Source organism: Mustela lutreola, chromosome 7 (genome assembly GCF_030435805.1).
Source record: "Mustela lutreola isolate mMusLut2 chromosome 7, mMusLut2.pri, whole genome shotgun sequence".
Classification (NCBI taxonomy): Eukaryota; Metazoa; Chordata; class Mammalia; order Carnivora; family Mustelidae; genus Mustela; species Mustela lutreola.
In genome coordinates this window covers 117683751-117709394 of record NC_081296.1, presented here as the reverse complement: position 1 = coordinate 117709394, position 25644 = coordinate 117683751, and the positions used below count along the sequence as shown (strand labels likewise).

At 51.4% G+C, this 25644-nt stretch overlaps 1 protein-coding gene across 2 annotated transcripts in view; it reads left to right on the top strand.

Moving 5' to 3' along the window:
* Window positions 1-25644, top strand: part of SPTB (spectrin beta, erythrocytic) — a 128282-nt gene that overhangs the window by 75707 nt on the left and 26931 nt on the right. For both annotated transcript variants that reach the window (XM_059182339.1, XM_059182340.1), the window contains exons 3-21: window positions 2865-3016; window positions 4192-4365; window positions 5310-5401; window positions 5793-5873; window positions 6174-6289; window positions 6737-6849; window positions 7620-7807; window positions 9400-9517; window positions 10147-10305; window positions 11026-11328; window positions 12073-12223; window positions 13157-14027; window positions 15093-15230; window positions 19150-19894; window positions 21063-21265; window positions 21377-21467; window positions 23241-23387; window positions 24662-24925; window positions 25290-25496. In XM_059182339.1, coding sequence (XP_059038322.1) covers window positions 2865-3016; window positions 4192-4365; window positions 5310-5401; window positions 5793-5873; window positions 6174-6289; window positions 6737-6849; window positions 7620-7807; window positions 9400-9517; window positions 10147-10305; window positions 11026-11328; window positions 12073-12223; window positions 13157-14027; window positions 15093-15230; window positions 19150-19894; window positions 21063-21265; window positions 21377-21467; window positions 23241-23387; window positions 24662-24925; window positions 25290-25496 — 4313 coding nt within the window. The remainder of the gene's footprint in view (window positions 1-2864; window positions 3017-4191; window positions 4366-5309; window positions 5402-5792; window positions 5874-6173; window positions 6290-6736; window positions 6850-7619; window positions 7808-9399; window positions 9518-10146; window positions 10306-11025; window positions 11329-12072; window positions 12224-13156; window positions 14028-15092; window positions 15231-19149; window positions 19895-21062; window positions 21266-21376; window positions 21468-23240; window positions 23388-24661; window positions 24926-25289; window positions 25497-25644) is intronic.

Below are 25644 nucleotides of genomic sequence, written 5' to 3'. Positions count from 1 at the left end.
TCTTCTTTCCTGCACTGGTAGGGTTTTAAGGGTCTAGAAATAAGGTCTGGCCCTGAGCTAGACCTTGCTGAGGCCTCCATTCCACAGAGAGTCCCTGCATGATGGCCCAGGTCCCCTAGGGATAGCAGGTCCAGTGCATGACCATTGCCCCAGTCCAGCTGGCCCTGGGCCACCGCCTCTCCTGCACTTGGAAGGTTCCTGATGAATGCCTGGGCCATGCTAAGAGTGAATGTGCTGAGCATGCTGATGTGGAACAACCAGAGCAAACAGCTAATGGAAATTAATTCCCACCCTGGGTCTTTTCTCTCCTCAGGATCATCATTAGCTTCTCAGAATCTTTGCCATGTCTCAACACTGCAAAATGTATCAGGGTGCTGGGGATTCTGGGTAATTTCACCCTCGCCTTCAAGTAAAAGGCAGCCAAGAATCTGCCTCCCTGAGCTCTAAACCTGTGGCTCCAACATTTTGGGGTGCAGGAGGCTTCATTTGTATGTTCAAAACTGGGGAGATCTAAGGGTAAGTGAGGACACATCTGTACCAATGTACATTCCAGCCCAGCAGCCCAGAGTTAAATCCCATGTCCCCAGCTAAAATAGCACTTCCTTACCCATTATCAAGCACAAATAAATGGGTTTCAGCACCCATATAATGAAATTCTTGGATTCTTGAAAACAGGAAAAGGAGGAAGGAAGGAAGCACCTTGGGTTTTTGATACACTGATCTCTAAAGGATCTGAGCATTTCAGCCCCTTGGTCAAAGCTCCACCATCATTTGGGTAAAAAAGGGCTAGCCCCTTCTTTAAACAGATCTCGTTTCCAGGGAAGGCACCATAGGGTTGTGGCTGGTTCTCTTGAATCCCGACACGCCCCAGAATAAATGTTGTTGCTTCCTGTCCAATGCATCATTGAAACTTCAGTTACATTTGACCGAACAGTCCTTGAAATCAGGAAAGTGGTTTAATTTGCTGCCAATAAAGGAGTAAGGAAAGTTTTTCCCCCTGAAACTTTGCCCAGAGGCGCAGTATGAATGGATTGCCATTTTAATTTTATATGTGAGACTTACAGAGGCAGCAGCAGTAATATTCCTCTTTGTGGAAGTCTTATTTCGAGGCCTGCCACTGACTTCTTTCCATGGGACACCAGCACTCATCTTCTTTATGATAGAGTGCGTCTGCCTCAAGGATAGGGCTATCTTTCCCGCCCTTGAGTCCCACCTGCCCCCAGAGCCTAACACCTCACAGTTATACAGTAAACACTGGCTGAATGAATGAATAAGTGTTTAAGTGTCTGAGCTCCTAACACTGAAATAGCAGTGCGATAGGAAGGGATCTGACGCTGTGAGCCTCAGGAGCCGCCAGAATTATATCCCGGAGGCCCCACTGGCTGGGCTCCTCTTTTTGTTGTTGTTAAATCAGATTTTTAATAATTTAAAAAGCCAGCCCTGCCACAGTTGGGGCTCAACCGAGCAGACATTTTGGGCTGCTCCCAGGGTACTGACCTCGCTCCTGGCCAGGCTGTTCTGAGTGTGCCCTTGCTGTGCCTGAACCCCACACGCCCTCCCTGGGGTTCCTCCATGGCCGTAGGCCCAGCCCCACTGCCAGGCCAGCTCCTACACCACAGTGCCTGCATCCTCTTGCCACAAACTGTTCACTGAAGTCAGCAGAACAAGAGTTCACCCCTCCTCTCCTCTTCTCTCCCTTTGTTTCTCTTTCCTCCGCTCTCCTCACTCTCTTTACCTTCTACCCCTCCCCCACTCTTTCTGCCACCCCAGCTCCTCCCCTCTCTCCAGCATCTTGTTCAAACTGGACAGATTACCAGCACCTAATTTACAGAGATGCTAAGAGGTACCTCCCCGGAGCTGGTACAGCCTGGGCGAGAAGCCTGGTTTGGGCTGACCGCTGGTTTAGAGTGGGGATGTCACATCCGCTTCTCAGGTCTGAAGATGGAGAAGCCCTGCCTGCCGTTCTGGGGGTGAGCGAGCCAGCATAACGCGACGGATAGCCACCAACCCATGCCTCCCTTATCCCTGACCTCGTGTGGACCACACATTCCCCTTGCCTTGCCTATCATTCTTCTCTGCCTGCCAGGAGCTCTTGGAGGGCAGACAGTTGGTTTTATTTTTATGAATTATCAGACCAAGCCCAAGCCTGCCACCAACAGGAGCTGAATAAATGTGCAGTCGACTACAGTACAGCTCTGGAGCACCTACTGTATACCAGACTCTGGGTGTTAGGGATATAGAAGTGAACCAGACAAGATTTCGCTGGGCTGGAGATACCTGTACTCTTGAAGGAGAGGTGGGCTTTCAACTCCTATGAATGCGAAGCAAGTCGTAAATAAGAAATGAGTATTCAAGGGTGAAGGCACACACAGGGAGGCCTAACCTGGCCAAGGGGTCAGGAAAAGCTATTTGGAGAAGCACTACTTCTACAGGACAAATAGGAGTTGGTTGGAGGGGGTGGCGGAGGGGAAGGGCAAGAGGGACTGTTCTAGGCAGAGGGAATGTTGGTTGGATGAGTAGGTGGGTGAACCTGGCATTGAATTCTGAGCTTGCCAGTACAACGGGACAGCGTTCTGCCAGGCACAGGAAACAGGTGGCTGAATTAGGGGTACATACCACAATGCATAGAATGCGGTGGTGGAAGTTCTCTCTTCATTGCCTCGTCATGGCACACAGACCCATGTCTCCCAAGGCTACACTCTGATCACAAACATGCCTAGGAAGGGGGTGGAATAGACACTTCAGCCCCCCCGCCAAGGATCGGGGGACCCTGGAATTAAGAGACAACCTTCAGCCCCATGTCACTTTGCACATTGACACTGCCAACCCCGGGCACCTCACCCAAGTCTCTTCTCCCCACTCAGACGAGCGGGAAGTTGTTCAGAAGAAGACCTTCACGAAATGGGTAAACTCGAACCTGGCCCGAGTACCCTGCCGCATCACCGACCTCTACAAGGACCTGCGGGACGGGCGCATGCTCATCAAGCTGCTGGAGGTGCTCTCTGGAGAGATGCTGGTAAAGCCCCTCTGCCCGAGCCCCGTGCCGGGTGCTGTGCCTTCTCTTTAGAAAAGACGTGGTCTGGGGGTGTTTCCAGCTCTCCCGGCCTTCCAGGGTTTCATTACTTACTGATGTGAGATGTCCGTGTGGCTCACTGAGTTCTCCGACCAGTTCTCGGAATGTATCGCCTCTGGGCCATTGCCACATCTTCATGCTTCTCCTGGAAGCCATACACAGCTCTTGATTTATCTGGTGGGGACTTAGGCCCCTGTGGCTGGCCTGCAGTGGACCCACCTCAGTTTCCTTGTGCGGGCTGAGAGAGATTCTGTTACCCAGCTGGAGAAATTGGCATCCTTCTTAGAACCAAGAGAAGAGCATGGAAGATAATTTCCTGTGTGTTCTATCACCCTTATGAGTGGAAATGTAATATAGGCCCTCTCCATTGTGACCCACCTGGCAGTGATGTTGCCTCTGGGGGAGAACCAGATTAACGTTCAAGTTTTGCTCAGTTACTTCCATTGTAACCTCAGGTCTATCGGTCAAGACCTTTTTTTCCTTGTTTCTGCCTAAGTATAAAATGATACCTGTACCTGATCCTCAGGTTGAATGAAAAGGTACTACATATTCCCATTGTTTTTTTTAACTCCAGGCTCCTGCCTCTTGCCCTGTGTTGAAAGGCCACTAGAAAGAGTTACCACTGGGAACCCTTTACATGATGTGGTTAACTCTTGATGGTACCTTAAGAGTTTTGGCTGGAGCCATTCGGGGGTGGGGAGGGAAGAGGTTGGATGGTGGGATGGCCTCTGTTACCAATCACCAAACAAAAAGCTGCTCTTACCACCAGCAGTTAATAGTTCTTAGAACTGTGCCTGGCATATAGTAAGTGCTCAATTAACTATTTGATGTGTCAGTGCTTTTGAATGGCATTTATTACCCCTCAGAAGTCTTTGTTCAGATCTAGGAATAGCACCAATGCAGCCTCATTACAGAGCTTTGGGTGCTAAAGGAAGGGGGAGTGTCTGAACTTTGTAGGAAGGATGGAGTTGAAAAGCATCAAGGACTGAACGTGAGAGTTAGAGATTGGCCAGGAGGGTGGAGGAGGGGATGCTGATGATGGGAGTTGGTCCAGGCTGCATCCACCTCTGGGGCAACTGTGAGGTCCCTCCATGCCATGGGCCAATGCCATCCCACAGCCAAAGCCCACGAAGGGGAAGATGCGCATCCATTGCCTGGAGAATGTGGATAAGGCCCTACAGTTCCTCAAGGAGCAGCGTGTACACCTGGAAAACATGGGCTCCCATGACATCGTGGATGGTAACCACCGCCTGGTCCTGGGCCTCATCTGGACCATCATCCTTCGCTTCCAGGTAGGTTCTGGGGGGAGCAGAGGGAGTAGGGGAGCCTCTCTGGGCCAGGGCTTAGAACCTTATCAAATGGTGAATGAAGTGTGAGTGTTTGTGCACGTTCTGGGAGGCTAGAAACTTGTCCTGTGGGGCACTGTTTATAGGAAGAAGTGACCGTCGTCTGCACTGACTAATCGCTGAAGCTTGGGGTGAGCTGCTCAGTCAACAGTGTAGTCTTTTGAGGGAGATGTTAGAAACCAGTAGCTGGGGAGAGGTCTGGCTGGGAGATCTGATTTTGTCTCTTTCCCTCAACATGTGTAGGTTTTTTAGAATTGTTTGATTCAGAATTTATAAAAACAATATAGAAGATCTAGATTGTTTTTCAATCAGAAACTTTTCTCTTCTCACCCTGAAATTCAAGGTCTGTTATTTGTAAGGAAATTTAGAAAGTACAAGGGAAGGAAAGCAAGGCCTTCCGCCCACTGGCTTGGGGACAGGAGGAATCAGGAGGACAAGGGGTATAAAGATAGCAACTCACAGACTGAAGATCTCATCCAAGGGACCCTGGGTTTCCAGTTGTGGATGTGTATGGTTAAACAGTAGTGACCGTGGAACTGAGGAGAATGAAAAGGAAAGAGGAGATACTAATCAAAGCCAATACTTTTCAGTTTTCACATTGTCCCTTACAGAACATTGTGCCTCAGAGGAGGATTTGGGGCATCTTGTTTATTCTCAGTATCCCATTAGTTATCTAGTTAGAGCTGTCTCCTCTGAATTGAGGAGGACATCCCTGGCCCATAACAGCCAACTAAGTGGGGAAACAGGCCATGGGGACCCAGGGTTGGCAAAGCAGATGGAGAGCTAAGAAGGAAGAAAGAGGGAGGGAGCTTCCCAGGGCGAGCAGGAAGACTCAGATCCAGATGCAACTCTCATTTCTCCCTCTCTTGTTCCTGCTCCTGCGCCGCTAGATTCAGGACATTGTTGTGCAAACTCAGGAAGGCCGTGAGACACGCTCGGCCAAGGATGCGTTGCTGTTGTGGTGTCAGATGAAGACAGCAGGGTAAGCCCTGGGCACCAGTTCACTACTCCATTCCCCACCATCCTCCTGCTTCCCCCAAGGACCGCCATAGCTAAGGGTCACACATACCATCGTCCAGAACTATAGCACCTTCAGTGTGACAGATGCAAAACATATCCTGACCTGATTCTTGAAGACCTGGAATTCAGGGTTCCTTCCCAGAATTGCCTGGGTCAGACCATGTGTCTGTTGGGTGTGTGAGTGTCTTGGGCCCACCTTACACCTTCGTGTAGCTTAATTGCTCTCTGTTGTTGAAGGGGCCCAAGAAGGGATGGATCCATTTCTCTCCCGTGTATGGGTCCCTCAGTTCCGACACTTTCGAGGACCCCAAAATAGTCTGTCTCTTAGGTCTTAATGTTTCTCTTGGATACAGCTACCCCCAGGTCAATGTCACCAACTTCACCTCCAGCTGGAAGGATGGCCTGGCCTTTAACGCCCTGATACACAAGCACCGGTAAGAGGGAGAGGAGGGCGGAGGGCCGAACCCCTGGGCTGCTTGGATACAGCGCACACCGCATGTAGGTCCCTCTAAGCCTTCTCTCACTGTCGGTTTCCCTGCCTCCCTGAAACCCCAGGCGTGCCCTGTGCCCCTCCCCCCACGTTCGGGTGCTCACAGCTGTCCCTCCCTTGCTTCTGTCTCCTCCTTCCACTTCTGCCCAGCTGTCTGTCCAGTGTCTTTGCTTCGTGCTGGGGCTGCCCAGTAGGTGGGGGATGCTGCGGCCACCGCCTTTTAGCAGTCTGGCCTTGTCCCCAGGCCTGACCTGATTGACTTTGATAAGCTGAAAGACTCGAACGCGCGGCACAACCTGGAGCACGCCTTCAAGGTGGCCGAGCGCCAGCTGGGCATCATCCCGCTCCTGGACCCCGAAGGTGAGCAGCACCTGCTCCAGCCCTTGGCTGCTGGGAGGGAGGCAGCGTTCCTGCCAGAGGGAGCCCCGGGCTGCTGGGGTACTGGGAGGAGTCTGGGCCCGGCGCAGGGCCAGCCATGGACACAGCAAGGGGCTGGTGGCTGGGCCAGCACCCTGCTCCGGGCCGGCTCTTCAGATCCGTGGTGGTTCCTGACCCTCACCTGGCCCAGCCAGGGGCCCCTTTGTCATCTGTGGATCCTTCTTCTTCACTCTTTCCACTCCGTTTGTGGTCCTGATATGGAGCTCATCCTCTGGCGAAAATCAGAATCACACTTTCATTCTCAACCTCTGGTTGTCGCTTGGTACCTGGAGTTGAATTTCCTGCTGGAGGAACAGGGAGCTGAACCCTCTGAGCCCAATGTTTCCAGCTTCCAGTTGGGTCCTGAGCTTGCACCCTTTCCCCTTGCAGATGTCTTCACAGAAAACCCTGATGAGAAATCCATCATTACCTACGTGGTGGCGTTTTACCACTACTTCTCCAAGATGAAGGTGCTCGCGGTAGAGGGCAAGCGCGTTGGCAAGGTACGGAGCTGATCCGCAGGGTGTCACCTTGGTTCCCTGTTTGCCACACTCTGATGCTCCCTTCCTGTCCCAAGAGCTCTGTGCCTGTACCCCAGCTGCAGGGAAGGGACACAGATCAATCCCCACTACCTTCCTCTGAAGCCAAGCACTGCCACATTAATGGCTCCCAAGCTAAATTCCAAGGCAAGCTGCTGGTCTGTCCTGAAAAATATCCTGGGCTGGAGCTCTGATCCCCTCTTCCCCATCTCCTGAACATTCCACAGGACACTATGGGCTTCTACGTATTAGTCTGTTGTGGTTCTGGGCCTCTTCACTTGTGGCGTATCGGGAACCCAACCCACTGTACAGACCCTCTTGCCAGATTCCTTTTCCCTGCCAGTCCACAGCACCCCAAGGGTAGAGACCATTTCTCATTCACCCTTGTGTGCCTGGTGTTTAGCAGAGGCAGTGCCTAGAAGCCTTGGATTCCTAATAATGCATTTTATTCCTAATAATGCATTTTATCAGCCTTCCTCGTGGCTGATATCCTGGCCCAGCAAACTTACCAGTCTTTTATAGGGTTGGGGGAGGGGTGAAGCTGCCGGTGAACCACAGTGGAGCTAGCTCCCTGCTAATCTTGCCAGTCCTCTCCTCCTGCCTTAGCAGTGTTTTTGAGCTCAGGGAACAAACCCAACATGGAACACTCCGGCTTCACGATGAAGGTGGCCCCAGCAGTGGCCTTACTGGTGTCATTGATACTGATAAGGATCAGTAATAAAGTGATTCCGCAGGTCATTGACCATGCCATTGAGACGGAGAAGATGATTGAAAAGTATAGTGGGCTGGCCACAGAGCTGCTCACATGGATTGAGCAGACCATCGCCGTCCTGAACAGCCGCAAGTTTGCCAACTCCCTGACGGGCGTCCAACAACAGCTACAGGCTTTCAGCACCTACCGCACTGTGGAGAAGCCCCCTAAGTAAGGGTCTGGGCTCTGGGAGGCTGGGCATCCATGGCTAGGAGCCTGACTGCCAAAGGCAGAGCCAGGCTCTGGGCCTTGAGCAGTATACCCGGAGGTGTAACCTAGAAACGAGAGAGCATCACATTTGTCATCTCCTTCATCCCCATCTTGCTCTCCTTCTCCCAAGCCATCAGCCTGGAGGAAAGGGGCATTGATGAGTAACCAGAGAAAGTACTAGAAAGTTTCTCTCTGAGAAACTCAGAAGCACTGAGCTGTGCTTTGTTATCTGGTAATGACCTCTGTATCCACAGCCCCAGGGCTCTCTGTAGGGGTCTTGCTGATGACCAGGCACATCCTGTTTCTCTCCAATCTGTCACTGCTCATCAACAGAGCATGTGGGGACCTCTCAGGACCTCTTCTTCACCCCAGTGAAACCCAGTGAGGGGTCATGTGCACATATGTCTTCACAACCACACCCATGCATGTGCATGCGTGCACAGACACACCCATAGGCACGTGTACATGTGGACACACAAACGGAGGGAGTATTCCAGCTCACCTGCCCTTAGCTTGTCCAGCTTTTCTGAAGCAAGTTTCTAGCTCATGGTGGTACCCTTGGCCCTGTTCCTTCCCCTCACCTCCCACACTTCATTCATGACTCTCCAACAGGGAAAGGTGAGACACGGAGTCTAAAATGTACTATAAGCAAGTAACTGATTTCTGGCCTAACACTAACCCACTTTTAAAGTCCTAAATTCAGTACAGATAACCTCCTCTGGGCTTCTTCCAGGCCGCACACCATAGGGCCGAGTAGATGGTGCTCTGGGCCCCAGCCCTCTTGAAATGACTGTGAGTGGTCAGTTCTGTTAGGCTGGCCTCTGGGTGGGGACCTGGTCGACAGCCCATCTTCGACTGCTACGTGGGAGGTGCAGAAGTAGGCAGATACTGGTGTCCATGCAGAAATGTAAAAGCATGCAGTTCCATTGAGCTGAGCCTCAAGACATTCACCATGCTGTCGGTTCTCATCTACACCTGCTATCGGCCTGGAGTGCAGCCGCTCCTCGCCCCTCTGAAGCAGCAGGCCTTTAGGACTTGTCGGGATGGCTGCTCATTAGTACTCAGGTGAAAGTTGCTTCCAAGACAGTATGTCCTCACGTGGCTAATGTTCCTTCTAAGGTTTTATTGGCTTTTATTGGCTCGCTCAGTTAAAAAAACAACTAAAGAACTAGTCAGAAGTCTTCATCATTCACAGAACAGGGAAGAGCTTTCTCTGTGTTGCTTGGTAAAACTCTTGGTGTCTGCAGGAATTTCTAGAATCCTCCAGTTAGCCATTCCCCTGGGGAAGCAGATGATAAGCAAACACTGTGGAGGCTCTTGTGTTTTTTCTGATTTGTATGTTAAAGACTCAGCCCCTAGTAGATCACCATTGGTGAGTATGATAGATGTTTTAACAGGTAAATTAACCTATATATCCTCTTTATTTTTTGTTTTTAAAGAAAATATGTTTCACTATCGAAGCTCCAAGATATGCCAGGGTTCCATGTTGACTTGCAAAAAATTTGGCAATGGGGACCTCGACACTAATCTCCCTTCCTCTGTTTTCTTGACAGGTTCCAGGAGAAGGGGAATCTGGAAGTCCTACTTTTTACCATCCAGTCCCGGATGAGAGCCAACAATCAGAAAGTGTATACCCCTCACGATGGGAAACTAGTGTCAGACATCAACCGGGTACAGCTGTGTATTCCATTATACATTGCCAGTGGGGTAGCTGAGTTTCTGACAAGGGTGCAGGGAATGGTTACTGGACAGGGTTAAACCAAGCCACTTTCTGTTGGTATTATTAACTACACATGTTGGCTATTTGGGGGTACTCTCTGAACCTAGTTCTGAGAGGTCCAACACGACGCACTGTCCATTAGCTCAGCCCTCTGCTCAGATGCCCAGAGTCCATTTTTGGAGCTAGTTTTATAGCTTAATCTCTATAGATTCCTGAGTTTCTCGGACTATAGAATGAACATTACCTGCTTATGACACCTTCGATATTTCAGGGATTGGAGGCTTTGCACCACTTGGACATTCTAACACAATGAAAGTAGCCATGAGTCAGTGAGAATGTACTGAACACCCACAGAGACAAGTAACATTATATCAGGCCAGCAATCTAAGGCAGGTTTAGAGGAGGAAGAAACTGGGAAGTCAGGACCAGTGCTCCCCAAATCTTTGGCAGCCAAACGATTTGCTGAACTTCAGGCTCTGCCTGGATTCCTGAAATCATTCAGTGTTGGGTAAAAAAGATGGAAACCCCAAATCCAGGTGTGCCCCTGTGCCTCAAGAATTTTCATCTATCCCCCACACAGGCCTGGGAAAGCCTGGAGGAGGCTGAGTATCAGCGGGAGCTGGCTCTGAGGAATGAGCTCATTCGGCAAGAGAAGCTGGAGCAGGTGGCCCGGCGCTTTGACCGGAAGGCTGCCATGAGGGAGACGTGGCTCAATGAAAACCAGCGCCTGGTGGCTCAGGTAGTAGGAGACACGCAGGGCATGGCAGGCAGTGGAAGCTTTCCAGAGCCCCCCGCGATCAGCGGGGCTGGAAACCCAGCTTGCTTCGTGGTGGAAGCCAGATGAGCCCCGCCACAGGCCTTGCAGCCCCGTGGGAGTCATGCTTGAGGAAGAACTCTCCACGGACTATGGCCCTGAGGGCCAGGTCAGATTCCACTAGCTGAAAATTGACCCCAGGGATGTGCGCCGTAAGAGCTTCTGTTGCTTCCCACTTAAGAATCTGGACCCAAATGTCTGGGCAGGGCAAAGCCAGTGTTGTGAGAGAACTGGAGAGTGCGTGCCTCATTGATCACATGGGCACGAGCCATGTGCTTACAGATGTGGGGCTCCTGAGTGAGCAGTGGCCCCTTCCTGCCCAGAATCGGGCAGTTCCTTCCCAGGCAGGTGGCAAGCGCCAGCAGGCCGCCAGAGTGCTCTGTGAGTGACTCACACACAGCATTCCCGCACGCATAGCACAGTGAATAAAATTATGAGCTGCTTTTCAAGGTTCCTGTAAGACATGTAGTCTTTGGAACTTGGCTCTGACAAGATCAGCTGAAAAAGACAGCACAGAATGAGCTCCTCGGCCGTGGGTTTTCCCTTCAAGCCACTGTTCAGAAGGGGCCCACCATTTCTCTGTGTTTAAGGGGACCAGCCAAGGGGGGCCCGAGTAAGTTGCCTGCTTTTCTCCCCATGGGCCAGGATAACTTTGGGTATGACCTGGCAGCCGTGGAGGCCGCCAAGAAGAAGCATGAGGCCATCGAGACGGACACAGCTGCTTATGAGGAGCGGGTGAAGGCCCTGGAGGACCTGGCCCAGGAGCTGGAGAAGGAGAATTACCATGACCAGAAGCGCATCACGGCCCGCAAGGACAACATCCTGCGCCTGTGGAGCTACCTGCAGGAGCTGTTGCGGTCTCGGCGCCAGAGGCTCGAGGCCACCCTGGCCTTGCAGAAGCTCTTCCAGGACATGCTGCACAGCATTGACTGGATGGACGAGATCAAGGTGCGCCCCGGAGACTGCCCATCCCCGCGCTCCTGTGCCCCTGAGCCCACCTCCATGCTGGGGGGTGAGGGTGTCCTGCAGTTAGCGCTGCTTCCTTAGATGCCTCCCAGCCAAGCATGACCCTGAGCCAGCATGGAAAAACTGAGGCACTGCAGTGCCTGGCTGCCTCCACCTAGCAACTGCTTGGCTCCCTTTGCTCCAGACAAGTCACCAGCTCGGGTCCACAGTATTTCAGGTGATCGAGACATCTTAGGTTCATGGTAGCACAGGTGCCAACCTACAGGACCTAGAAATGATAGACCAGAATCAGGAGTTCAGAGAATCAGGCTCTGAGTGATCACAGTTTGAGTCTGGTTCGAATCCGGACCTTTCAGCCTAGGGGCAACCAAGAAGTCTGAATCTCCTCTCCCTCCACCACAGTGGGTCTCACCGAGGATGCCCAGCAGACCGACCATGGAGCTTTCTTAAAATACACATGCTCAGGCCCCAAACCTTGAGACAGATGCAGGAGATCGAGTATGAGGCTTGAGCTTCTGAAAAACATTCCATGCCTGGTTCTGAAAGGCACTCCCAGTAGGAGGTCCTGTTCTATAGCTTCCACGCTGAGTGGCAACCATTATCCAGCTGCATCTGACTCCCAGGCCCAAGTACCATGGACACTCCTTTTGGAGGTGTCTCTTCTCCTAGCAGGTATGTGTCTTCACCTCTCCTCGTCCCCTCTACCTGGTCTGTCCTCTTTGCCAGGCTCACCTCTTGTCTGCCGAGTTCGGGAAGCACTTGTTGGAAGTCGAGGACTTGCTACAGAAGCACAAGTTGATGGAGGCTGACATCGCCATCCAAGGGGACAAAGTGAGGGCCATCACCGCAGCCACACTGCAGTTCGCCGAGGAGAAAGGTGAGGCCGCAGCTATCTCTCCATCCCCTAGCTCAGCGTTTTAGCACCCGAGCTTGGATAAGTCTCTTAGCTTTAGAATTCTGCTTCTTCCATCAGCTAATGGTGCAAGAAAGAAGCTTGAAGGAAAGTGGAATTCTCTAGGGAGCAGGCAGTTGCTTGGGTAATCTGATCAGAAGGCATTTAGAAGCACCAACAAGGCATCATCTGCCTTTCATTCACTCTGCTAGTTCAAGATACAACAGAGACAATCTAGGTTTCTAGCCTCGGGTCTTTTTTTTTTTTTTTAAATAAAGTTTTATTCAAGTAATCTCTACACCCAACGCAGGGTTCAAACTCATGATCTGGAGATCAGGAGTCCCACACTCTTCCAGCTGAGCCAGCCGGGCACCCCTCTAGCTTTGGGTCTTAAATAAAAGAAGTTGTTGCCTTCTTGAAGAGTCATTTTGAAATTTGGGCCTTTTTATTTTGTCTTATTTTATTTTATTTAATCTTGTTAAATTAATAAGATTAATTTATTTGAGAGAGAGGAGGGACAGAGGAAGAAGGAAAGAGTTTTAAGCAGACTTTGTGTAGCGCTCAAAGCCCAACATGGGGCTCAATCTCATGACCTTGCACTGAAATCAAGATTCAGATGCTTAACCGACTGTGTTCCCAAGGTTCCTGTGTGTCTGGGCCCTTAAAAAAAAAAAAAATCTTGTTGTGTATTTCTACTGAGAGCAGACCCAACTTACTCGTGAAGTGTAAGTGGGAACACTAACTAATTATAAAGAACCTGGCCTGCCATCTGAGCAATTGCCCCCCCCACATGTAATCCCACAGCCCCCGTGAGATGGCAGGTTCTAGATCATGTGGTTCTAGCCTAGCAGCTGACCTAAAGTTTGCCCGCAAGCAAAGCCTGACCTCTTTTGTCTTCCCTTCTCTCAATCCTCCCAGGATACCAGCCTTGTGACCCCCAGGTTATCCGGGACCGTGTCAGCCATCTGGAGCAGTGCTTTGAGGAGCTGAGCAACATGGCAGCCGGGCGGAAGGCCCAGCTGCAGCAGTCTAAGCGGCTCTGGAAGTTCTTCTGGGAGATGGATGAAGCAGAGAGCTGGATCAAGGAGAAGGAGCAGATCTACTCTTCCCTGGACTATGGCAAGGACCTGACGAGTGTGCTCATCTTACAGCGCAAGCACAAGGCCTTCGAGGATGAGCTCCGCGGGCTGGACGCCCACCTGAAGCAGATCTTCCAGGAGGCAGAGGGCATGGTCGCGCGGAAGCAGTTTGGGCACCCACAGATTGAGGCCCGAATCAAGGAGGTGTCCGCCCAGTGGGACCAGCTGAAGGAGCTAGCCGCCTATCGCAAGAAGAACCTCCAGGATGCCGAGAACTTCTTCCAGTTCCAGGGGGACGCTGACGACCTGAAGACCTGGCTGCAGGACGCCCACTGGCTGCTCTCAGGCGAAGACGTGGGGCAGGATGAGGGGGCCACGCGGGCCCTGGGGAAGAAGCACAAGGACTTCCTGGAGGAGCTGGAAGAAAGCCACGGGGTGATGGAGCATCTGGAACAGCAGGCCCAGGGCTTCCCCCAAGAGTTTCGGGATTCCCCAGATGTGACCAACCGGCTGCAGGCCCTCCGGGAGCTCTACCAGCAGGTGGTGGCCCAGGCAGACCTGCGTCGGCAGAGGCTGCAGGACGCCCTGGACCTGTACACGGTGTTTGGGGAGACAGATGCCTGTGAGCTGTGGATGGGGGAGAAGGAGAAGTGGCTCACCCAGATGGAGATCCCAGACACACTGGAGGACCTGGAGGTCGCACGGCACAGGTCAGAGCCTGACTTTCTCTTCCTCACCTCCCTCCACTATGGCCTGCACTCCACCCCCCGCCTAGGATGGGAACCACCTCTAGATCAGCAAGGTTCTCTTTGAGAGGTGATGGGATGCCCTTTATGGCTGAGGCTATGCACCAGAGTCACGGGTTTTAATCAGCCTCTGTGGCTTTGGGTCCTTTACCCTGTGGGGCCTTCCTTAAAATAAAGGGGGTCTTTCTAGACAAAGTATTGAATTCCTTTTCAGCCACAGCGGTCTTTGTTCAAATGAATTGCAGACAGAATCCCTGACATAGGGCACAGAGGAAAACAGAACTGTTGAGTGCAGGGGGAGGTGAGAAGTCAGAACCCCACCAGCTCTAGCTTTCCATGGCAGTTTCTCAGCCACAGAACCCCAAATGACCCCAGGGACCAGTTTCCAAAGCACCAGGCTGCAAGGCCACTCTCCTTTCCAGTACTCTCATTGTCTCTGTGCTCAGGCATAGGGGAGCATACCCCCTGGCCATGTGGCCCTCCTAAGCACAGAATCAGAGAGATGAGGAGCATGAGATGCCGCCCCCTAGAGCATACTGAGGTGGGCCCAGGTTGGCGGAGGGAAGGGTCCACTTTCAGAACTACATTCCTCCCCCTGGCCATGCCCCCCTCTCCTAGGACAGAGCACCTGGCTGGGGAGGGGATCCTTCAGGGCAAGGTGCCAAGGCATGGAATTAGGGCCCAAGGACAGTAGCAATGGCCCTGGAGGTATGGCAGTTGTTCTCTGAGGTGATCAGCAGCCCCCCATACACACCTCTTCATTCCCCTCTGCCTTTCCATTGAGCCAGTGGCCTATGGAGTAAGCAACTAGCATTTTACTAGCCTGGTCCAAGAAATCCTAAACCATGAAACTGAACCCATGAACCAGAAAATAGGGTATGTCAGCATATCTTTTTCCTTTCTGCCCCCTTACCCCATCAAATGTGTTCTGGAGATGGAAGGAGAAAGCAAGAGCTCCACATTCCAGAGACCGGGCGGTAGGCAAAGTGCCCATGCTTCCTCCCCAGTCATCTTCTTTGTCCATATCAGGTTTGACATCCTGGACCAGGAGATGAAGACCTTGATGACGCAGATTGACGGCGTGAACCTCGCTGCCAACAGCCTGGTAGACAGCGGCCATCCACGCAGTGGGGAAGTGAAGCAGTACCAGGACCACCTGAACGACAGGTGGGGCGTGGGTAGGGCTGGGGCTGAGGGCGCCTTCTCTCAGCAACCGACTGGGGAGTGACCCCGACGTCAGGATGCCTGCTATGCACTGCCCTTTGTCCCCTCCAAGCTCTTGTCTTTCTCAGCCCCAGTCTTCTTCTGACTCTGGAGCAGTAGCAACAAGGGGGAGGCCGTGCATGGTGAATGCCGCAGGGGCTGGGCACGTATCCTGGGGGATGGAGGGGCCATTCTGAGTGCACGTGCTGTTAGAATCAGGCCATATGCTACTCATGCCACATTTCCCCAGACATTCCTAGGCCAGGAAAATTGCTTTCTGAGAGCTCTTAAGTACTGTCCATAAAAGAAAGCTCCAGCCTGTGCCAGAATGCAGCATCAGTAATGAGGACGGCTTGAATGAAGAGGAGAATTAGCAGGAAGCCTTGAGCACACTTTGTGGCTGGAACAAAAAAACAGGCCCTGAGGAGCCTTTGGAGATGGTCTGAGGTGTAATTTCCATGAGTTCCTTAAGGATCTCTGAGGATAGCACATGACAGCCTGTGTTCCTGTTTGTTACCCAGGGCCCCGCACTCACAATGCCCCATGTTCACCAGCTCCTCATTGTCCCAGCCCCTTTCCCCACACTTGTGTCTGAGCCTTGCTCTGCCCGAAGCGATCTGGGAGGTGGAGTTAGGGAAAGACCCAGTTGTGTGGGGAAATAAAATAAAAGGAGGTCAGCACAGTAGAAAAGCTCTGCAATCTGAGGTTTATGAGGAAGGGGAAGATGCTCCTTTGTTCTTCTTCGGGCTTGGAGGTAATGGCAGGGGGGTATGTTGTGTGTGTGAGTGTGTATGTGTGTGAGTGTGCAAGACAGACAGGAAGAACTTGTCAGCTGTGTATCTGACAAAATCATGTGAGAATGATCTTTACGGATCCCTAAGCTTTGTGCATTCCAAAGTGAAATATATCAGGGCACTTGCCATCCTTAGGTGAGAGAGAACTGGGGGCATGAAATAGTAAAATGGTTTTCTTGAAAGCTGAAACATACCTGAGGAGTCATCGAGTCTGGCCAAATACTCCCAGACCACTCTGTCTCACACAAACACGTCTAGGGGTGGGGATCACCCCTTCACCATGCAGCCCATCCCATTCGGAGGCAACACCTTTGGGTTACAAGGTTTGACCCCCTATTGAACAGAAATCTCCCTCCTTGCAGTTTGTACACCTTGGTTCTGTCCCTGCCCTTTAGAGAGATCAAAACTGATTCTAATTCTTCTTCCATGTGACAGCTCTTCAAATACTTTTTGGAACAACTGTCATTCTTCATCTTTGCCCACAGTCCTGCCTCCGAGACTCCACTGTTCTCTGCCCCAGAGCACATTTTCCAACTCTCTGCTCCAGATCCGGCCCCTCTTTTGGGCCAGTTCAGGTTCCTCTTTTTCCCTGTGCCCGAGATGAAAAAAACTGTCTTTCCCTCTTCTGTACTGGTTTAGAGCTTTATATTCTACCTTGTATTATAATTACTTTTATCCTGAAGTACTTTCCTTCTATACTATAAGCAAGTAAAAGCAGTATCTTTACCGTCCACAGTACTTTGAGCACCAAGCACGTAATTGAGCTTTCCTCTGTTTGGTATATTCTTTTCCGGGATAGCCACATGACTTACTCCCTTCCATTATTCAGATCTCAGCTCCCATGTCAGCCTATTGAAGCGGACTTCACTGACCCAGTTGAACACCACTACCTCCTTCCCCCCTCCCAGCCCCTGTGCCTCTATCTCGTTACCTCACTTTATTTTTTCATCGTGTTTGTCACCACTTGGATGAATCATGGACTTATTTATTTGTCCCTTCCCACTCAGATAAGAACAAGCACTTTGCTTTGTCTGTTGCTACCTCCCTAGAACCTAGAACAGTGCCTGGCACAAGGCACAGGACAGTTGCCTGATAAATGCTTAGTGAAATGAGTGAACAGGGACAAAACTGAAATATCTTCTGCCAAGCTCGGCACATAGGAGTCCTTCAGACGCTGACTGAAGAAGTGATCGCCTTTTGCCGTGTGCACTCGAGTTGACCAATATTTTCTTTTTTAATAATCTTGGGCCCAGGACCAAGCCTGAGGTTCTGAGTTGGCCTGGCCAGGGCTGACTGGAGTGGTTCTGTCAACTTGTTTTATTGGGGACACAGCACAGCAGGGAGAACCATATGTAATTCCCAGCCCATGCTCTCTGTGGCCTCTGCTCATGGCTGCAGTGAGTCCACACCTGGAAAAACCTAGAAAATCACCATGAGGCTTCTTGCATAGAGGCACAGAATTCTCCAGAACTGAAGGACTTCTCTGTCTAGGACGGAAGCTGTGAAATCTCTGAGCTCTTGCTCTTCTCTCTCCTGGTATTCCCAGGTCTCCCCTGCCTGTCTCCTACTTCTCTTCGCAGACCTATCTAGCAGCTGTTGTCACACCTTGGGAGAACCCACAGTACACTCTCCCCAGGCCATTTGCCTAGTCCCTCAGCTTCCTTCCCCCCGGTGCTGGGGGTACAGAGCAGGGTGAGATAGCCAGGGCCCCATCCTTAAGTAGGTCACTACGGTAGCAGTGCTAGAGAGGTGCTCACTGAGATCCCGCTCAGTTGGCTGCCACGAGACCTGCCCCCATCACCGTTGTCACCCTCACGGCTCCCTTAACCCTCTCTGCCTGGTGTGTGCTTTATACACAGCATTCTGTATTACAGTTATTTTGTGAGCTTGTCTTAATTTTTCTCTACATCACACACTCCAGGAGGCAAAGTCTGGCCAGGACTATATCCACCCAATCGCTAACATAATGCTTACACCTTGTGGGTGTTCAGGAAAGATGGGCTCAGCAAATGAGCAGTGAGCACACTCCCATGTGCTTACATGTTACGAACATATTACATGTCACTCAGAGTGAGTCCAAGGAAAGGGTCCCTGGTAGTCTTGGGCCAGGGCGATGCACAGCTCTTTAGAAGAGGGTGATCGGGAGCTCTGGCCAACCCCAGACCCCAGGGCATGTGCCAGACCTTTGCATAGTTCCCGTTTCCATGCCAACCCTGCGTCTGAAGGTTAAGGTTATGCTATACATTTCAGTTATAACCCCAGCTTCTCCCTTTCCTCTTCCCCTTCCTCCTTCATAAGGCCTGTTTTCTTTTAGAGCCAAGGTGACTTTTTTAGGCCTTGGGTTCTTTGAACACAGTCTCAGGCATTTGTATGGTTCCTCTAGCAGGAACCTATGGGGCCCTATGCCCTGAAATTGTTTTTAAGTTGATAAATGTAAGCTTTCTAATTATATTCAGCATTTCAAAAAATTGGGGGAAGTTCTGTTTGCCCAAAATTCAACTACCTACAGAGCCGAGCTGAGAGTCCTTTCCATTCCTTTACTTATGGTTGGAATCACATCCCTGCTTGCTCCCGCTGATGGGAAGATCTGATTGACGCTCATATTGTCTTGGGGAAAATTGGATAAATGAGTCTTACTCATCACAGTGTGTTGGGTAGATGATTTTTTTCAGGGTACAAGATCTATGGGGAGAGACTCCGGTGGGAATCTGGGTAAGGAGGCCCTGTGGGAAATGTTAAAGAGGGTATCTCATTATCCTATGATCTCACTGATATGAGAAATTTGAGTAACAAGACAGAGGATCTAAGGTAAAGGGAGGGAAAAATGAAACAAGACAAAACCAGAGAGGGAGACAAGCCATAAGAGACTCTTAATCTCAGGAAACAAACTAAGAGTTGCTGGGGGGAGGGGAGGGAGGGATGGGGGGGCTGGGGCAGGGACACGGGGGAGGGTGTGTGCTATGGGGAGTGCCGTGAATTGTGTAAGACTGAGGATTCACAGACCTGCACCCCTGAAGCAAATAATACATTTTATGTTAATTTTTTAAAAAGGCAAAAGAAAGAGGGTGTCTCTGTGTCCCCCTTTGCAGGTGGCAGGCATTCCAGACCATAGTGTCAGACCGGCGGAAGGCAGTGAACTCGGCCCTCCGGGTGCGAAACTACTGCGTGGATTGTGAGGAGACCAGCAAGTGGATCGAAGACAAGATGCAGGTGGTGCGGGCCATGAAGGACCTGGCAGGCATCATTGCCATCCAGCGGAAGCTGTCAGGGCTGGAGCACGACGTGGCCGCCATCCAGGACCGTGTGGGTGCCCTGGAGCAGGAGTCGCAGCAGCTGATGGCCTCACACCCCGAGCAAGGAGAGGACATCGGCCAGTGGCAGGCATGTGTGGAGACGCTGTGGCAGCAACTGCAGGAAGCCCTAAAAGAGCAGGAAGCCTCACTGGGGGAAGCCAGCAAACTCCAGACCTTCCTACAGAATCTGGATGACTTCCAGGCCTGGCTGTCCATGGCCCAGAAATCTGTGGCCTCCGAGGACATGCCTGAGTCTTTCCCGGAGGCCGAGCAGCTCCTACAGCAGCACGTGGCCATCAAAGACGACATTGACAGGCACCAAGAGAACTTCCAGAAGGTCAAGGAGTCCGGGAAGAATGTGATCCGTGATCAGACAGACCCAGAGTACCTGCTCCTGCGCCAGAGGCTGGAGGGTCTGGATGCTGGCTGGGATGCCCTGTGCCGCATGTGGGAGAGCCGCAACCACTCCCTCGCCCAGTGCCTTGGCTTCCAGGAGTTCCAGAGAGATGCCAAGCAAGCTGAAGCCATCCTCAGCAATCAGGTAGGGAGAGGTATTCAGGGCTGGTGGGGGGAGGGTGCTATCTCTCAGGGCAAGAGCCCTGGTGAGTCTATGAATGTCCTCAGAGACCAGATCCTACTTTTTTTTACATTTAAATTTTAGTTAGTTAACATACAGTGCAATATTTTTTTCAAGAGTAGAATTCAGTGATTCATCACTTACATACGACACCCAGTGTTCAATACAAGTGCTCTCTTTAATCCCCATCACCCAGCGAGCCCATCCCCCACCCCCCTCCTTCTATCAACCCTCAGCTTGTTCTTAACAGTAAGAATCTCTTATAGCTTGTTTCCCTCTCTCCTTTTTTCTTTTCCCCTTTCCCATATGTTCATCTCTTTCTTAAATTCCACATATGAGTGAGATCATATGATATTTGTCTTTTTCTGACTGATTTTGCTTAGCATAATACCAACCAATCTTAGCTAGATCCATCCACGTTGTTATAAATGGCTAGAAATCATTGTTCCTCATGGCTGAGTAATATTCCATTACACACACCCACACACACACCACATCTTCTTGATCTATTCCTCAGTCAATGGACATCTGGGCTCTTTCCATAGTTTGGCTGTTGTAGATGTTGCTGCTATAAACAAACATTGGGTGCGTGGATCCCTTTAGATCTGTATTTTTGTATCCTTTGGGTAAATACCCAGGAATGCAGTTTCTGGGTCGTAGGGCAGCTCTATTTTTAACTTTTGAGGAACCTCCATACTGTTTTCCAGAGTGGCTGCACCAGTTTGCATTCCCACCAACAGTGCAAGAAGGTTCCCTTTTCTCCTCAAATTCTAGATTCCGAGGACCCTCTCTAGCCATGAATTGGGGGGAAATCCTCTTTGTTCCTTATCACATGCCTTTTCCAGCCCTGTTTCCTAAATTGTGCCCTGTTCTTGGGTCAGCTAGAGGCTGAAGAGGTGAATGTTCCACTGAGCCATTACCCTTCCATGTGGCTTCAGGCACACAGTTCAGTCGATGCCCCTGAGGTGGGGGTGGGGCCAAGGCCTAGGGCACTGCCTCTTCCTTGCACAACTCCAGGGAGCACCGTTCATGCTGAAGCCTAGATGGCTGCACAGGGTGCTTCTGCCCGGCACATGCCCTCACTGCCTTCCCAGCATGTGTCCATGCCTTGTCTGGAAACTTGCTTCAACAGGAATATACTCTGGCTCACTTGGAGCCCCCAGACTCCCTTGAAGCTGCAGAGGTTGGAATCCGGAAGTTTGAGGACTTCTTGGTATCTATGGAGAACAACGAGGATAAGGTCTTGAGTCCTGTGGACTCTGGAAACAAGCTGGTAGCTGAAGAAAACCTCTACTCAGACAAGATCCTGGAGAAGGTGCAGCTGATCGAGGACAGGTACTCTCCGCCTCCAAGCTCACGGGGCTAGAGCCAGGTAGGGCAGGTGATGTTGTGCAAGGTCCCTGGGCTCAGCACTGTGGTGACAACAGCTTCTGGCTTCCCTGCCAGGCACAAGAAAAACAAGGAGAAGGCTGAGGAGGCTTCTGTCATTTTGAAGGACAACTTGGAGCTCCAGCACTTCCTCCAGAACTGCCAGGAGGTGAGGCTCCAGCAAGGTGGGCCACCTTGCAGGAGATTCCCTGCTAGGACCAAAGTGCCCTTGAGGTAGAACAGTCATGGGGGCTGGGAGGACACCCGGCTGGCTCAGTCCAAACAGCAGGATCAGTTGGTCTTGGGGTCATGGGCTTGAGCCCCATATTGGGGTATACAGATTACTAAAAAAAAAAAAAAAAAAACTTGAAAGAAAAAAAGAAAGAAATTGAGAGTCTAGAATTTCATAAGGGGAGCTCTGAGGTCATCCTCTAGAATCGTGGGTTCTATAATTTTTTCCCCAAATCTACAAATTTTAATTTGCCTAGTCCAGGACACGGTTTCTCAAAGAATAGCCTGAGGGCTATCTCTATGGAAGTCCCATGGGGCCCTGGTCAAGGCCGGCTTCAAGGACATGCCACCTGTGCATTCATCTAGGGCCTGTGCTCAGAAGGACCTCATGCTTGCTTTAATGCTCTGTGGTTGCCATCTTAAAATTTTTTTTTTTTTTTAGATTTTATCTATTTATTTGATAGATAGCAAGAACAGGGGAGCAGCAGGCAAAGGGCAAGGGAGAGAAGCAGACTCCCCTCCGAGCAGGAAGCCTGATGCAGCACTTGATCCCAGGACCCCAGAATCATAACCTGAGCTAAAGGCAGATGCTTAATGACTGAGCCACCCAGGCACCCCTGCCATCTTGAAATTCTTTTTTTTTTTTTTTAAAGATTTTATTTATTTATTTGACAGACAGAGATCACAAGTAGGCAGAGAGGCAGGCAGAGAAAGAGGAGGAAGCAGGCTCCCTGCTGAGCAGAGAGACCGATGCAGGGCTTGATCCCAGAACCCTGGGATCATGACCTGAGCCGGAGGCAGAGGCTTTAACCCGCTGAGCCACCCAGGCGCCCCCATCTTGAAATTCTTAATAATTTGAGCATTCCCATTTTGCACTGGGCCCTGCAAATTATGGAGCCACTCCTGGCACTTGTTAAATGCAAAGTCCTGGGCCCCGCTCAGGCCCAGAGGAATCAAAACCTCAAGGGATGAGAGAGACAGTAGTGTTTTCAACAAGTCTCCTAGTTGGAGAGCTGACTCAGAAGGTCCTTGCTCAGCCCGCAAGGAACGTTTTTAACCTGCACTCCTGGAGTACGCATGGAGCCCCTCCATGAGTGGTCCTTCTGTGTGGAATGGTGCTTTCTCTGACTTCGTTCTCTCTCCCATCCTCATACCCCTCTCCTCTCAGCCCAAACAACTTTGTTTTTATCTGCCTCTGCCCTTGGCACCAACCAGGCTTGGTCTGCTGCCAGGACATTCTGAAAACATCGGATGCTCATCAGAGTTCTTCCCTCATTGTTAATTACAAGATCTGCCCTTGGCTTCTTCCTCAGATAACATTTTCTCTGTGTTTATTAGTGATTTCTCACCTACTGCCAAGGGGTGGATTTATCTATCCATTCAGTAAGCATTCCCTGAGTTCCTTCAGTGGGCCAGGCCCTGTCCTAGGTCCTGGAAAAATGGCAAGAAGCGTAACTGTCCCTGGTGTCACCTGCATACACTCGACTGGGGAAGACGCTCAGGTACCGCTATTTTAGCCCTGAGACAACACAGGTTAAGTTGCTTGTGCTCAGAGTCAGGGACCGAGCGTTAGAGAGTAGTACTCCGCTGTGTTCATACTTCCTCTCCTGGACTGCCTTCTGCAGTCAGAGGTGAACCGCAGGTCCTGCCCTGAGCCCCTGGCCAAAGAGGTCCACTCAAAGACTGTTGGACTCCCTCCTTCTGTCCACAGCTCACTCTCTGGATCAATGACAAGCTGCTAACGTCTCAGGATGTCTCCTATGATGACGCGAGAAACCTACAAAACAAGTGGGCAAAGCACCAGGCCTTTATGGCAGACCTGGCTTCCCACCAGGGGTGGCTGGATAGCATCGATGCGGTAAGTGAAATGAGTGAGGTGTGCTGGGGGCTCTCTTCCCAGATGCGCATGCCTGAGTGGGGCTTCACACGGCGCGTGGCCACCGTCTGAAGCTTACTGGACAATATAGAACCTGGAAGTGAAACACTTCTCTAAAGAGTAGTCCAACCTTCAGAGCTCCTGCCACGTCCAGTCCTGTTAGGCCTGGTCAGAATCGGTGTGTCCTCTGGGGCACCTGAGTCTGGGGACAGTCCAGACACTGAGGAGACCTGGGTGCGCGCCTCAGCCTCTGGTGCCGGGATACCAGCTCTCTCCGTGTGCTTCCATTATCCTCACCAGGGCCCCAGCACTGTCCTGCCCGAGGGCAGGGGGACGTGGGAGATGAGCACAGTAGTCCAGGGGACCGTGAAACCTCATCGTTTGGATGGGCAAGACCACCAAGGAGTGGTCACTCACACCCCTCATAGATGGGGGACACTAAGAGGATGACCCCTTTATAACAAGCCCGCTCCAGGGCCCAAGTTAAATGTAGCTGGCATTCGATCTGGGTGGCCCTCACCTTTGCTCCCCGCTGCTGTGGCTGTCCAGGAAGAAGCAGATGTAGGGTCCACACAGGGCAGCAGCCATTGTGGTCGAAGGTGCAGACTCTGAGCCAGACTGTCCGACGACTCAATCTCCCTGAGCCTCACTTTTTCCATCTGAAAAATGAGGGTAATAGCAGTACCTGCGCAAGGGAATTGTGAACATTAAAGCGCTTAGCATGCATAGTACTTGGCGCTTATGAGGTATGCAGTAAATATTGGCTGTTATTAGCAACATACATTCCTAGGCCCAAATTGATTACACTGTACCCAGCTGAAAGTGTACATTTATGCAGGTGAAAACCCGGTAAGACAAACCCAGTAACTAAAAGACACCACCGAAGACTAGTGCACAGCTGCTAGGAAGACCATTGAGAGCATAGAGTCCTTTCCATGTTGGCTGGACCTGGGTGGATCTTGTTTCTTTTTTTTCTTTTAATTAAAAAATAATTTAGATCAGCTGATCCTGGTCAGCAGCAACTCCCCATACTACAGTCTTCTGGAGCCCTTAGCCCCAGACATACCCCTCCCTGTCACATCTTCTCCTGCAAATAACTCTGGGGGTGCAGAGTCAGCGGAGGCTCACCTGCATTCTAGGCACATTCTTTGCCTCCCCGACCTCCCCTCAGTTAACCCCTGGCAACTACAACCCTTGGAGGGCCACTCCAATGTTGCTGGGCCTCAGAGGGTGAGCCCTCCTGCTTCCCCATGCAGGAAGGAAAGCAGCTGATGGAAGAGAAGACCCAGTATACAGCCCGGGTGGCCCAGAGGCTGGAAGACTTGCACCGGCTCTGGGATGAGCTTCAGGCCACCACACAGGAGAGGGCCCAGCATCTCTCAGCTGCCAGGAGCTCCTACCTGCGCTCACAGACCCATGCCGACCTCAACAAGTGGATCAGTGCTATGGAGGACCAGCTGCGGTCTGATGACCCCGGCAAGGACCTGACCAGTGTCAACCGGATGTTGGCGAAGCTGAAGGCACGTGAGTGGGATGTAGACTGGGGATGTCAGAATAGGAGATCTTGGGGAGGCAATCTGAAACCTGAAAGGGAGAATTCCTTCTGTTCCTCTTAGCGGGACTTGAGCAAAACTGTCTCCTGGTTGATAACCCATTTCTTACCCCTTTGCAGTGGGTAAGACAGGGATCCTGGATTTTAAAAAAAAAAAAAAAAATGCACAGGAAGTATAGGACAAGCACCTGTGGGAAGGCTGAGTGGGGGCATCCAGAGAGACTTCCTGGGGGAGGCGGGACCTTTAAGAATGGATAGGATATGGATGATGAAGCAGACGCAGGGCTACCCAGGGGCCAAGGCTGTTACCGACATGTCCTCTTGTGTCCCAGCGTGTGGAGGACCAAGTGAACGTGCGGAAGGAGGAGTTGGGGGAGCTGCTTGCCCAGGTGCCCTCGCTGGGAGAGGAGGCAGGAGACACAGACATGAGCATCGAGAGGCGGTTCCTGGACCTCCTAGAGCCCCTGGAGAGGAGGAAGAAGCAGCTGGAATCATCCCGAGCCAAGCTGCAGATCACCAGGGACTTAGAAGATGAGACGGTGAGTTGGCCGCAGACCTCTCCCCCAGGGGCCGAGCAGGCAGCTGCCGTCAGGATAACTGGCTGCCGCCCAGGGCGGTTCTTAGCACATGTCCTGTCCTCTCACCTCCGGATCTCAGATCCGTTATGATAATTATATTAAATATGAA